Below are 12656 nucleotides of genomic sequence, written 5' to 3'. Positions count from 1 at the left end.
TAGGCGTTGTCCACGGTGCTGATTCTCTCAGGAAGTTATTTCTCTCCCGCTGCCTGGGCTCTACTAAGCCTAGCTGGCTAGTCTTCTATTCTGCCTTTAGAACCTTGTTTGGCTATTTCCCCATCTTAAGGTGTCAGCCATTGTTAAGGGTATCCTGTGCGCTTAGCTGGCCCTTCACTCCTAGCTACAATAGGTCTCTCTCTCTCTCTCTCTCTCTCTCTCTCTCTCTCTCTCTCTCTCTCCTGTTATGGCAAAGTCTGGCAAACACAGGGTGCTTGCGACCCCTTTAAGCCACAAGCTGTTCCTCACTACATAAGAAGTGAAACCCTTGGGCATATAGCCACTACCCCCAACAAACACAGTACCAATATATACACTTATGCTCTCAGATGTCGAATACACATCAACAACCACGCACATAATCATAGATCCACGATCATATAGTTCCACACGTGATCGTACGTTCACACCCAGATTCACACGCTTGAACACTCAACCACAATCGCGCTTTAACACATTTGCACACGCAGGCTTTCTGACAACAAATGTGCCTGAGAGCCGCGTCTGCCAAGGTGCTCTGGCATCGTTTATTTTTATGTTGTTGATTCTGAATGCTGAGCGGATTTAAAGGAAGCCCCTTAATTCTGACAGGGAAGCGGAGGTGCATTCTCTCGAGGTCTGTGGGCGCCAGGAGGGGAACCACTAAGGCCCCAGCGGGATCTAGAGAACGTAAATAATAAATAAAAGGGCTCGGGCAGGCCAAGCTGGGGAAGCCCTGCACTAAATCACTCCCCAAATCACAGCCTCAGCGTCCTCCATCCAATAGCTTTAAGCAATTTGTGGAGTTGGGGGTTGGAATCAATTTTTTTTCGTTCTCGCAGGTGCAATATGAATCAATTATCTTAATTAAGATTATGCCGTAAGCCCAGGAGATTTGGGGAGAACGGGTTTTGCGCTCCGGGCGATAGCGAGGCATTTTAATAGCGTCTCTTTTGCTCCTGGCTCTCTCCTGTCGCCTGCCTGTCTAGTCGCGGCAATTCCAGCTTCTGGCCCAACCGCCTCCAGAGAGGCGGATGAGCAAAGCCAAAGCAACCCTGGTTGGTAGTCTTATCCGAACCAGCACCCTCTTACCTTCTAAAGGGTAACAGTTAAATACACCTAAGAGAGGGTTTTAGTTCTCAGCTGATGGATCTAGGGATCCACCGCACCCCAAGGTCTCCAAGTACTGGCTATGCTGGGTACCAATAGGCTCCTGGGGGTTGAACATGCCCAGGTCGACTCTAGGCTCTGTAGGAAGAGACTTGGGAGACATCCGAGTCGGTGGGCAGCCACGGACACACTGGGTCCTTTCATGGAAAGTAAGCATCTGTTTCTGAGAAAAACAGGTCACCACCCGGGACGCTGCAGGCCACGACCCAGCTCTTTATCTTAGCTCTGTGAATGCGCCCCTGCCCCATGGCCAGGCCACACTCCTCTGTCCTCTCTCCTCCCCCATCCCTCCCAAGGCCTCTGCTTCCCTGGCTTCCGGGCTCCCGGGCTGCGGCTGTAACGGCCCCGACGCAGGTCCAGTGCCTCGCTGGAGACTAGGGCCCGGCGGGGTGGCAGATTTAGGGCATTGCTGGAGGGCACTGAGTCATGAAAAGCGGCTTTTGTTGCCTACGCGTGCAGCTCGCGTGTCGCCCGGCTGCCTAGGGCGCCCGAGGGGGCCAAAGTTGGGGGAGTGCGCTCACCCGCTAGGCAAGCAGAGAGAACTGGGAAATACCCACTGTCCCAACAGAGCTACCAGCGCGTTAGGGCTGTACAGCCGGCCAGGGTCAGGGGCCCCAGCGCCGACCTTCTCCGAGCGTTCCGTGTTCCAGCTGGGTGCAATTCAGGTGACCTCGCAGTGTTGCCCCTTCCCCCAACACACACACCTATTTTTACAAAGCAAAAGTCCTTAACCCCCATCCTTATTAGGCAATCACTGCTTTCCCCTTCCCCGGAAGTCAGAGGACACTTGGAAGCCTGGATGTTTGTGACTCAGACTTGGAATCAGGGCCACATTAGAATTAAGCAAGCATGAACTCTCACAGAAGGAGAGATCTTACTTCAAGTCCCCGAATAGGCAGGTATAGCTTTTCTTTTTCACAACCCCTGGTCTGTCAGATCCCCTGAGCCATAACTTCCACCGCGCCCCAGTTACTCTCCTGTAGCGGCCCCTAAAACAGAGGTGAGAGCCAGGATTCGAGTTACAATTACTGAACCAGGATATGCAAGTTCTTCCTAGAAGGGCGGTCCCAATAAAGTCTGCCTCTACTGTGCTTAAAAACTTCGAGGTTTTTCTGAGGCTCCAGGGATTTAAACTCAGCACTCCAAAAGGACAGTGCTCCTTGTTTGCTCTGCATGTTGACCGAACAAAGAAAAGGCAAAACTCCATCTCTAGAATCCCAGAACAATTGGTGCCATATTTTAAGCCACCAAAGAACTCCCACAATGCCTTGCTTTTTCTTTTTAGATTCTTTCTGGATCTGGAAGGTGACTTGCAATACCTTACACATGCGCAGGATCTCCTTAGAACCCTCCTCCCCTTCCCCAGATGTACCCCACTCCAGCCACTCAACCCTGACACTGTTTGCAAACTCAAGGGCAACTGCCTTTACATAAGCAATTCAAGTAGGATGTATTCATTGCAAAGGGGTTGAAGAGGGTAAGAACTTGATAAAGAATTAGAAGAGGAGCTGGAAAGAAATAGGGGCCCAATTGTTCTTCCTCAGGTACTTTTCTTGGGCTACAGGGTTGGAGGAGCGTCTTTCTGAAACATGCCTCATTCAGATGGAGAAGATAGACTCCGTATTTAGGAATAGATTATGCTCTTCCACAATAGACTTTGCTTGACTTAAAACAGAGAGCCCCCGATAGAAAAAATGACACCTATTGCAGCTTCTCTTTGAGCCTCTTCTGACCCAGGATTCCAAGGCCAGTGACTGAGCATCAGGGGCTCAAGGAAGACTGTGATCCCTGTCAGAGATGAAATTCCCACTTCTGGTGAGGGGTATTTAATCTTAGTATTCCTTAAATTGGCTAGGTGAGGTCATTTATTACTACAGCAGCATCTGAAGACCAAAATCAAGGTTTGCTGGCAGAAACTAGCTTTAGACACCAAGTTCGAGGGATTAGACTTGAAGACTTTCTTAGTGAGGTCTCGAGGTGTAGAAGCAGGTGAAGGTTAGGCTGACATTTGGAGAGTGAAAGTGTAGGGTATAAAATTTCTGACCTGCAAAGGATGCTCTAGTCAGAAAGGTTGACAACTGGTCAAGGTTGCATTTCCAGATGGGGTAGTTTTTATATGAAATATATGATTGCTTAGAGAGGTGATGGGGATTAGAAGCCAGCCACCCTTTCATGGCAATGAGCAAAGCCTCTGCCAAGGGGTAGAAGCCAAGGGATGGGTCTCTCTGAAAGGACAGTCAATCTGCACTGGAGACTATTGTCAAGGGAAGGACCCTTCAGCGCACCTCAGTATCCCGGCTGTGACTGGTTCACCTCTGTCTCCTTGCCTGCACTAAAGCAGGTTTCAGGCTCGGACATAGACTCAGTGATCTTCCTTTACCTTTCCCGCTTGCCTCCCGCAAACCCCTCCCCTATGTCCTCTGTCTTCTGCTGCCACAAAGGGTTAATCTCTCCTGCGGGTAAAAACAGGTCCGCGGAGTCTCTAACTGGCGACAGATGGGCCACTTTCTTCTGGCCACAAAGGGGCCGGAATGGAGCGCTCCGCGGCATACAAATAGGCAGGTCACGTGGTTCCCGGCTCTTGGCTGGACCGGGAAGACCATATGGCGCATGCCGGGGAGGAAGGAGCAGGGGCGGAGGTACTGTGGGGGTGAGGGGAGTGGTGGTGGAAAGGGGCGGGAGGGGAGTTCTAGGGAGGGGTGAGTGGGGGGCGGGAGTCGCTCAGCCTGGACGCGTGCGCTATTGCGGGGCGCAGGGACCTGCTCGTTGCTCAGCTCACGGCCCCGCCCGCGCTCAGCCTCAGCAACTGGGCTATATAACCCTAGCGCCCCGCGCCACCGGGACACGAGGAATTCGCCCACGCAGAAGGCAAGGTGTCCCGAGGCTCCAGGGTTATGAGATCGTCACTATTCAGAACCTTTTAACAACAGGTAATTACGATTCCTATTTTTTATTCTCCCGAGAATAAAAGCAATAATTGAAGAGCTGTACCTTGGTACTTTGCATGTGCACATTCATGGAGTCAGTTGTCCCTATATTTGAGACTGGTGTCCCTCCTTGTAATTGCCCACAAGTACTCGCACATAATGAGTCCCAGCACTCAAGTACCCCCTGCAGGCTTTCTAATTACATTTAATTTTTAATAGTATAGAAGCTTTTAGAATGTTTGGGGAGGGGAGTAACTGTAATTATTTGTAAGCGGTTATTTGAAAGTCCCCAAAGCAAACAACCACTTCAAGTTCTCACTTATTCCAGAGAGGCAAAGAGGAAAAAAGCACCTGCTGCCCAGAGTTTTATTTGGTGTACAGATATTTAGACGCACTGTGCATATGAGATGATTCCAGGAGGATGGGGTACTCGCGTCCGGAAAAACTGGCTGAACTCTGAGATGGCTTAGCGGAAATGTAGAAAGAGGGGGAGAAAAGGAAGATTTTTCTGCTACCTGTTACTGCCCCAGAGGCAGCCAAGTCCTCGGTAGCCTCTGCTGGGGCTAGACATTCAATTGTTTTACTAAAGGCTTTTTACAGTCCTTATTAGAAGCGGCACCTTCACCATTGCCAGTCGCTGACCATTGTAATTACTCCATCTTTTAAAGCGAGGTTTGAGGCGAACTTTGAAAAGCTCCAATAAAGAGCGGGCGGCCCTTTCAATGGGCTGTTTATTAGAGAGGAGCCTTTTGCACCTGATCCCCAGCGCGTGGGAGAGCCTCGCCTGGGAGCCAGAGCTTTTGTACAAGGTGGGAATTTAGCGGGGGTGGGGGCGGGGGGGTGAGACAAGGAAAGAAAGGCAAGGGAGGGATGGAAGACGTATGCCCACTTCTGTGGCCAAATGTGTCGTTGGTGGGGAAATAATTCGGTGGAATCTACTTTTCCTCCTCCGTGCACTGGCTCTCCCTTCTGTATAATCTTCTTAAAAATCGGGGTCAGTGTTAGTAAATTACGTAATGGCTTTTCACTTTATTTAAACCTCTAAGTAGTGGAAAGCCAGAACAGAGATGAGTTCAGAACGTTCCATTTCCAAACACACCTTTTTTTTGTGAGTTGGGAGTGACTTGGGACGCATTCAGAAAAACGTGCACTCTGCACTTATTTCTACAGAGGGTACCTGGCCAGACAATTGCCCAGAACACAGTTAAGCTGATCACTAGGAAGACACCCATAGCCACTCACGACAAGCCCAGTGATGTCCAGTACGCAGCAGCGAGGCACAGACACGCCAGCATGAAGCGCTGCGTTTAACTTTAACTTTTCCTAGAGGCATCCATTTTGCAAGGAACTCCTGTGTATTTCTATTTGTGTGCATTTCTGTAGGATGAGGGAGAGGGAGCTGAAGACTTATCCAGCTTTTAACTATAGCTGGTGGATATTTTCTTTCTTTCCTCTTTCTGCTTGCCTCTTTCCCTGTTGAATACAGGAAGTGGAAACATGACCAAATCATACAGCGAGAGCGGGCTGATGGGCGAGCCTCAGCCCCAAGGTCCCCCAAGCTGGACAGACGAGTGCCTCAGTTCTCAGGACGAGGAACACGAGGCAGACAAGAAGGAGGATGAGCTTGAAGCCATGAATGCAGAGGAGGACTCTCTGAGAAATGGGGGAGAGGAGGAGGATGAAGATGAGGATCTGGAAGAGGAGGAAGAGGAGGAGGAAGAGGAGGATGATCAAAAGCCCAAGAGACGGGGCCCCAAAAAGAAAAAGATGACCAAGGCGCGCCTAGAGCGTTTTAAATTAAGACGCATGAAGGCCAATGCCCGCGAGCGGAACCGCATGCACGGGCTGAATGCGGCGCTGGACAACCTGAGAAAGGTGGTACCCTGCTACTCTAAGACACAGAAGCTGTCTAAGATAGAGACACTGCGCTTGGCCAAGAACTATATCTGGGCTCTGTCAGAGATCCTGCGCTCAGGCAAAAGCCCAGACCTCGTCTCCTTTGTACAGACACTCTGCAAAGGTTTGTCCCAGCCCACTACCAATTTGGTGGCTGGCTGCTTGCAGCTCAACCCCCGGACTTTCTTGCCTGAGCAGAATCCGGACATGCCCCCACACCTGCCAACCGCCAGCGCTTCCTTCCCGGTGCATCCCTACTCCTACCAGTCCCCTGGACTGCCCAGCCCGCCCTACGGCACCATGGACAGCTCCCATGTCTTCCACGTCAAGCCGCCGCCACACGCCTACAGCGCAGCCCTGGAGCCCTTCTTTGAAAGCCCCCTAACTGATTGCACCAGCCCTTCCTTTGACGGACCCCTCAGCCCGCCGCTCAGCATCAATGGCAACTTCTCTTTCAAACACGAACCATCCACCGAGTTTGAAAAAAATTATGCCTTTACCATGCACTACCCTGCAGCGACCCTGGCAGGGCCCCAAAGCCACGGATCAATCTTCTCCTCGGGTGCCGCTGCTCCTCGCTGTGAGATCCCCATAGACAATATTATGTCTTTCGATAGCCATTCGCATCATGAGCGAGTCATGAGTGCCCAGCTTAATGCCATCTTTCACGATTAGAGGCACGTCAGTTTCACCATTCCCGGGAAACGAATCCACTGTGCTTACAGTGACTGTCCTGTTTACAGAAGGCAGCCCTTTTGATAACATTGCTGCAAAGTGCAAATACTCGAAGCTTCAAGGGATATATGTATTTATTGTCGTTACTGCCTTTGGAAGAAACAGGGGATCAAAGTTCCTGTTCACCTTATCTATTGTTTTCTATAGCTCTTCTATTTTAAAAAATAATAGTACAGTAAAGTAAAAAAGGAAAATGTGTACCACGAATTTCGTGTAGCTGTATTCAGATCGTATTAATTATCTGATCGGGATAAAAAAATCAAGCAATAATTAGGATCTATGCAATTTTTAAACTAGTAATGGGCCAATTAAAGTATATATAAATATATATTTTTCAACCAGCATTTTACTACTTGTTACCTTTCCCATGCCGAATTATTTTGTTGTGATTTTGTACAGAATTTTTAATGACTTTTTATAACGTGGATTTCCTATTTTAAAACCATGCAGCTTCATCAATTTTTATACATATCAGAAAAGTAGAATTATATCTAATTTATACAAAAATAATTTAACTAATTTAAACCAGCAGAAAAGTGCTTAGAAAGTTATTGCGTTGCCTTAGCACTTCTTTCTTCTCTAATTGTAAAAAAAAAAAAATAGAAAAGAAAAGAGAAAAACAACAAATTGCACAATTTGAGCAATTCATCTCACTTTAAAGTCTTTCCCTCTCCCTAAAGTAGAAACCAGACCCATAACACTCAAGAGGAAAAAAAGAAATGCATTCCTTATCAAAACATATCGATTCATTCCTTGCACACGCTTGTAAATACATAATATAAATAAATGCCAACACACACTCCTTTAAATCAAAAGCTGCTCGACTATCACCCACAATTTGCACTCTTTCTTTTTAGTCTTTCACTTCTTTGAAGTCAATGATTTTTATGGAGTGTCTGACGTTATTGATGTTTCGAGAAAATATAAATGCATGATTTTATACATAGTCAAACAAATGGTGGCTTGTCATCTATTCATGTAATAAATCTGAGCCTAAATTTATTCAGGTTGTTGATGTTGGGGTTTATACCTGTGTAGTCAATTAGTACAGTAGTTTAAATAAAATTCAAACCATCTGATCCATAATTAGAACAATAGCTATTGCATGTAAAATGCAGTCCAGAATAAGTGCTGTTTGCGATGTGATGCTGGTACTACTGGAATGGACATGTACTGTAATCTTGTTCGTAATCCTGTGTATTATGGTGTAATGCACAATTTAGAAAACTCTCATGCAGTTGCAATAAAAATAGTATTGAAAATCAAAACAATGGGTTCATTTCTTCCAAAAGTGATTTTTTTAAAGAATAAAATCGTATCGTACCAAGGGGGATTAACTTCTGTATTTGCTGAACTAATGTTAAGCATTAGTAATAAAATAAAGAGTTGAGCTCGTCTTACGCTTAGTCTGTCATCTTGCTTAGGGAATCACCAGCTTCATAGATTAAAAAAAAAAACCAGACCTCGATACTGTTTTATTATTTGGAATACAGAGCTGGACAAACAACTCTGGTTTTCTCAAGGTGAAACGTCTTCACCTTGAACGTCGGTTTTTTTTTTTCCTCTTTTGCTTGTATGTTTGTCTGTTTATTGAAATGACTGTTAGAAGTTTCTTTTATTCTGAAGGTGGATTTGTCTAAGTATTAACTAGCAAGACAAACCAATGCCAGACTTTAATTTGTTTATACATATTTAAAGCATAGACAAAAAGCGAACATTTTCTTACTGTTCTGTTACCTATATATTTGCTGAACTAAGTAGCTTTCTTTCAAAACAGTGCAGTCCTCCAAATTGTCCTGTGATATTGTAGGAAAATTATTTAATCAACTGAAAGATTCCCAGAAGATGTGGCATTTGGTAGTTGTTCTATTAAGTGCTTGAGGATATCTTTACTAATTGTTCCACAAAAGTGCTAGTGAGCTTTTGGTATACAAGTATACATTACCTGTACATTATACATTATACATTAGGAGGGTATATTGCTTCCCAGTTTCATAAACACAATATATATGCACCTACACACACACACACACACACACACACACACACACACACCAACTTCTGTCCATTGGTAAGTCCACTTAAAGAATAGTTTGGCTTTTCCTCTCCCATGAGAAATGGCTAACAGTCTTGACTTTTGTGGAATGGCGTTTTCTGGCTCTACTGCGGTTCTTTGATTACTGTCATTAGTAACTCCATTGTTCCTTCTCTGATTTGGATGCCACATTGGATGCCTACCTCCCTTGCAAGCATGTTCCTTTAATCTCCTTCTCATTGGTGATTTAAGGGTTCCAGAAAGCTGACCTCATTTAGTAAGCTGCTCCAGAAAAAAACGTGAGTAATCTAATAGACAGGAACAATTAGCCATAGTGATAACATTGCCAACGAGGCCACATCAAGCTGTGACAGTAGCAGCAAGGGATATTTCAACGTTCAAAAAAAAATGAGTGTAATTTAAAATCATGTTTTCTACCAGCCTTTGTCACACACAGAAATACATTAAAGCTGGTCCCAACTTTACCCCAAACGCAGCAATCTCTGTCCAAATGAGTCAGGGCAATTCTTTTGGAACCAAGCTGTTGCTTCGTATCCTGGATTTTTCTCACCATTGACTTTAGGAGACACAATTCTGACAGCAGAATACTTCCAGCCACCCAGCCCAGGGAACCATGAAGTGAACATTCAGGTCTGATCTGATCTGATCTGATCTAGTAAGCAGCTCAGTTCCACCTGTAATTAAAATTAGACATCTCCATGTGAACTAAAAACTGTTGCTATAGTGAGCAGAAGGTTCGAGGAAGGCGTTTCTAGAATCACAACATTTAAAACAGAGAGCAAAGGAATCTAGACTGTGGGTTTCGTGAAAGGGAGAATCGAAGGACGAAGATTCTGCTCCGCTCTTTTTGCTTTTTCATTTGTGTATGTGTTTAAGACTTCACTCTAAAGCGCAGGGATTCTTTCAGTCAGTCAGGGAGTAACTCACATGCCACCATCTTTAATTCAAAGGCAGGCACAGATGTTCCTTCTGCAGGGGAGGTTTTAATTTATGAAAATGATATTGTTTATGCATGAATGAACTGCGTGCACTCTGCATAACGCATAGAGCTTCCATCTGATCAGAGAAATACCACGAAACCAGCGCCAATGTCAGAAACATATTCTACACGTTCACTCACTTAAATGTTTAATGAATATTTGGAAGGCATTTTCAAACCATAGGAAATCTTTTAAATTATCTCCGTCATTTCTTTTATGAATTGTTAAGCATGTTTTAAAGATACTTTTGGAGGCTTTATATTTGCTTCATCCTTATATAAGCTAAAAAAAACCCTAGTCTTTGGTGAAGACTAGTCAAAAAAGAAGACAGAGAGAGAGAGAGAAAGAGAGAGAGAGAGAGAGAGAGAGAGAGAGAGAGAGAGAGAGAGAGAGAGAGGAGAGATATGCTGGTAGCTTTGGCCTTATCAAGAAAAATATTTCATATGGTTTCGCTGTGTGGTGCTTGTTATAGCATTTGAGTTCTGTGTTCTTATTCTTCATGAGCAATTGAAGTTCCTACCATAAGAAATACTTACAGCTTTGTAATGGAAAACTTACTCCTAGAAGAAGCTGGCAGATTACTTCATAGTTGGAGATGAAGTTTGGTTAAATACTTTAACTTGTGTATAATTCCTACAGAATAGGGCTACTCCATAAAACACAAATTTCGTTTATATCAATATCAATGTTATGTAATATCTATATCTATTTTTAACTATTAAAAAGACAATTTCATGCACATATTAATGGATTATCACATATTCAGAGTAGCATACAGACTTTTAGGTTTATAATATGTTATAGTAAAATAATATTGCACTCAGATTTTAAGTAGCATAACTTATTGTTTAGAACATTAGTGTTTTCACCAATTGAACATCTATATAAATTCTTGCAAATCTGATGCATCTTCCGCAAGATGCCTACATCCTGCAATTACTAAAATGATATATGGATCATTAGCTAACAGTATGAGCCAAGCTGTTTTAGTTCTATAATTATATGAGAAATTTGAAGTGAAAATATCTATTAAACAATTAATAAAACTAGGTTTCAAAAGCAGAGCAGTTTTGTCCTAATGGAAAACGGATAATAACAAAGCTTTTTTTGAAACTACACTAAAAACCTCTTTAAACAAAAAAGACCCATAGCCTATTTTAAAAAAAAAACTAAATAAAAATGTCTGTTCAGGTATCCAACAAAAGCTAAAAGAGCCGATGTGATATGTTGTGGAAGCCCAGGACTGAGGACCCATGCTATCATTGTAAGAGGCGCTCTGGAGTCGGATGAACAGTGATTTGTAAGGTGGCAGAATCACTAGCTCCTGGCCAGGCATTGTATTCCAGTGGATACCATTATCAGGAACCGTTCAGCTAGAAAGCTGCATGGGTGTGCACTCAGAAGTTGAGATCATATGCCTTCCTATGTCAGGAAAATTCTGTGCTGGCAATCGACTCATGCACTCTCTCCACACACACACTAATACTTGGTTCAGTGGCTCTGATGGAATTAACGATGTTGCCAAGCTAGTGGCATTGACAAGGCATGGTCTCTGGGGAAGTCTGATTAAACTGGTAATTTAAAAATACCTTGAAATGCAGAATGTTGTGTTAATGGTGAACTAAATCTTTAGACACATTAAGTGTTGTGTTGGCCACCTACACAGTTAGGGAATCTTTTTGCCTCCCAATTTAAAAAAGTAGTAACAGGAACCACATTTCTACAGGTCCCCAGGTTTGGGAAAATCCTAAGGTCTACATCAAATTAAAATGACATTGAAAAGGGAAAATAAGTATGTTCATCTGGTCTACACGAGAAATCGGTGTCATCGCTGCAGCTAACGCTGTGGACTTCATGAGTAAAGACAGCTCAGCGGGAAGATGGTCTCTCACACCAGGTCAGTGCTCGACACTTTCTGTTCATTTGTACCTAGCTTCATCAAAGCTGTCTTGTGTCTTATATTACATGGGATATATTTCCCATATATTACATCATATGGGAAGTGGCAGGAAACGCCTGTGTTCGAAATTTTCTTTTAGGATCTTGTTTCCTCAAACAAACTTTTTTTGACATTGATCCAATGTAGCCAACACCTTCAACAGTACCCAAAGCACTCAATTATTTTAGCTCTTTTTTTTGCCATAGTTTTTATCTAGTATTATCTCTTTGTTTGTGGTGATTATTTTAAATTATCTATCTCCTTGTACAGATTGTGGGCTTCTCAAGAACAGGGACCTTGGATTTTTCACTTGCTGCTGTTATTCTGATCCTTTAGAGACCTAGGGCAGCCTTAGCAAATATTACTTGTCCAAGAGACCAGACTGTATGATTGATGCAGAGGCCTCTTGCCAGAACCACAGTGCTATAAATTAATCTGTTGAGGATGAGTATACCAGAAATGAGTCTCATCCTCATGGTCGTCAATTGTCTGAAAGATAATAATTGCAACTCCTCTCTTCTGTTACCAAATTTCCCTCCCTACTGAGAGTAAGCAGTCTTATTTGCCTTTCTTTCTTATTTACTGACGGATTGATTCATTTATTTTTACATCACTGGGTTGAATATAATTTGAGTCTTGGTTAAAAGGAATGTTAAAGTACCATACACTGTCTTCAAACCAACCTTTTTCTTTCACATAATAAGAATTCTCTTATAAGTGGATATTAGCCCAAATGCCCAAATTACCCTAGATGCATAGAACACATGAAACTCAAGAAGGTTGACCAAAATGCGAATGCTTCACTCCTTCTTTAAAAGGGAAACAAGAATACCCTTGGGAGGGAATAGGGAAGGAAAGTTTAGAACAGAGACTGAAGGAATGCCCATTCAGAGCCTGCCCCACAGTGGCCCATA

The 12656-nt window shown here is 44.0% G+C and overlaps 1 protein-coding gene across 1 annotated transcript; it reads left to right on the top strand.

Annotated features, from left to right (window-relative positions):
- Positions 1-4063: 4063 nt before the first annotated feature.
- Neurod1 (neuronal differentiation 1) lies at positions 4064-8035 on the top strand. Its single transcript, NM_019218.3, has 2 exons — positions 4064-4139; positions 5623-8035. Exon 2 carries the CDS (start codon positions 5634-5636, stop codon positions 6705-6707), a length of 1074 nt encoding a protein of 357 aa, NP_062091.1. The 5' UTR covers positions 4064-4139; positions 5623-5633; the 3' UTR covers positions 6708-8035.
- The last annotated feature ends 4621 nt before the right edge of the window (positions 8036-12656 follow it).

This window comes from Rattus norvegicus, chromosome 3 (assembly GCF_036323735.1).
Source record: "Rattus norvegicus strain BN/NHsdMcwi chromosome 3, GRCr8, whole genome shotgun sequence".
In the NCBI taxonomy this organism is placed as follows: Eukaryota; Metazoa; Chordata; class Mammalia; order Rodentia; family Muridae; genus Rattus; species Rattus norvegicus.
Note: the sequence above shows the minus strand (reverse complement) of the source record. Positions and strands in the feature narration are given on the sequence as shown.

What these genes read in the sequence shown, in the direction of transcription:
- Neurod1 (NM_019218.3), top strand. Translation starts at nt 5,634, where the DNA reads ATGACCAAATCATACAGCGAGAGCGGGCTGATGGGCGAGCCTCAGCCC.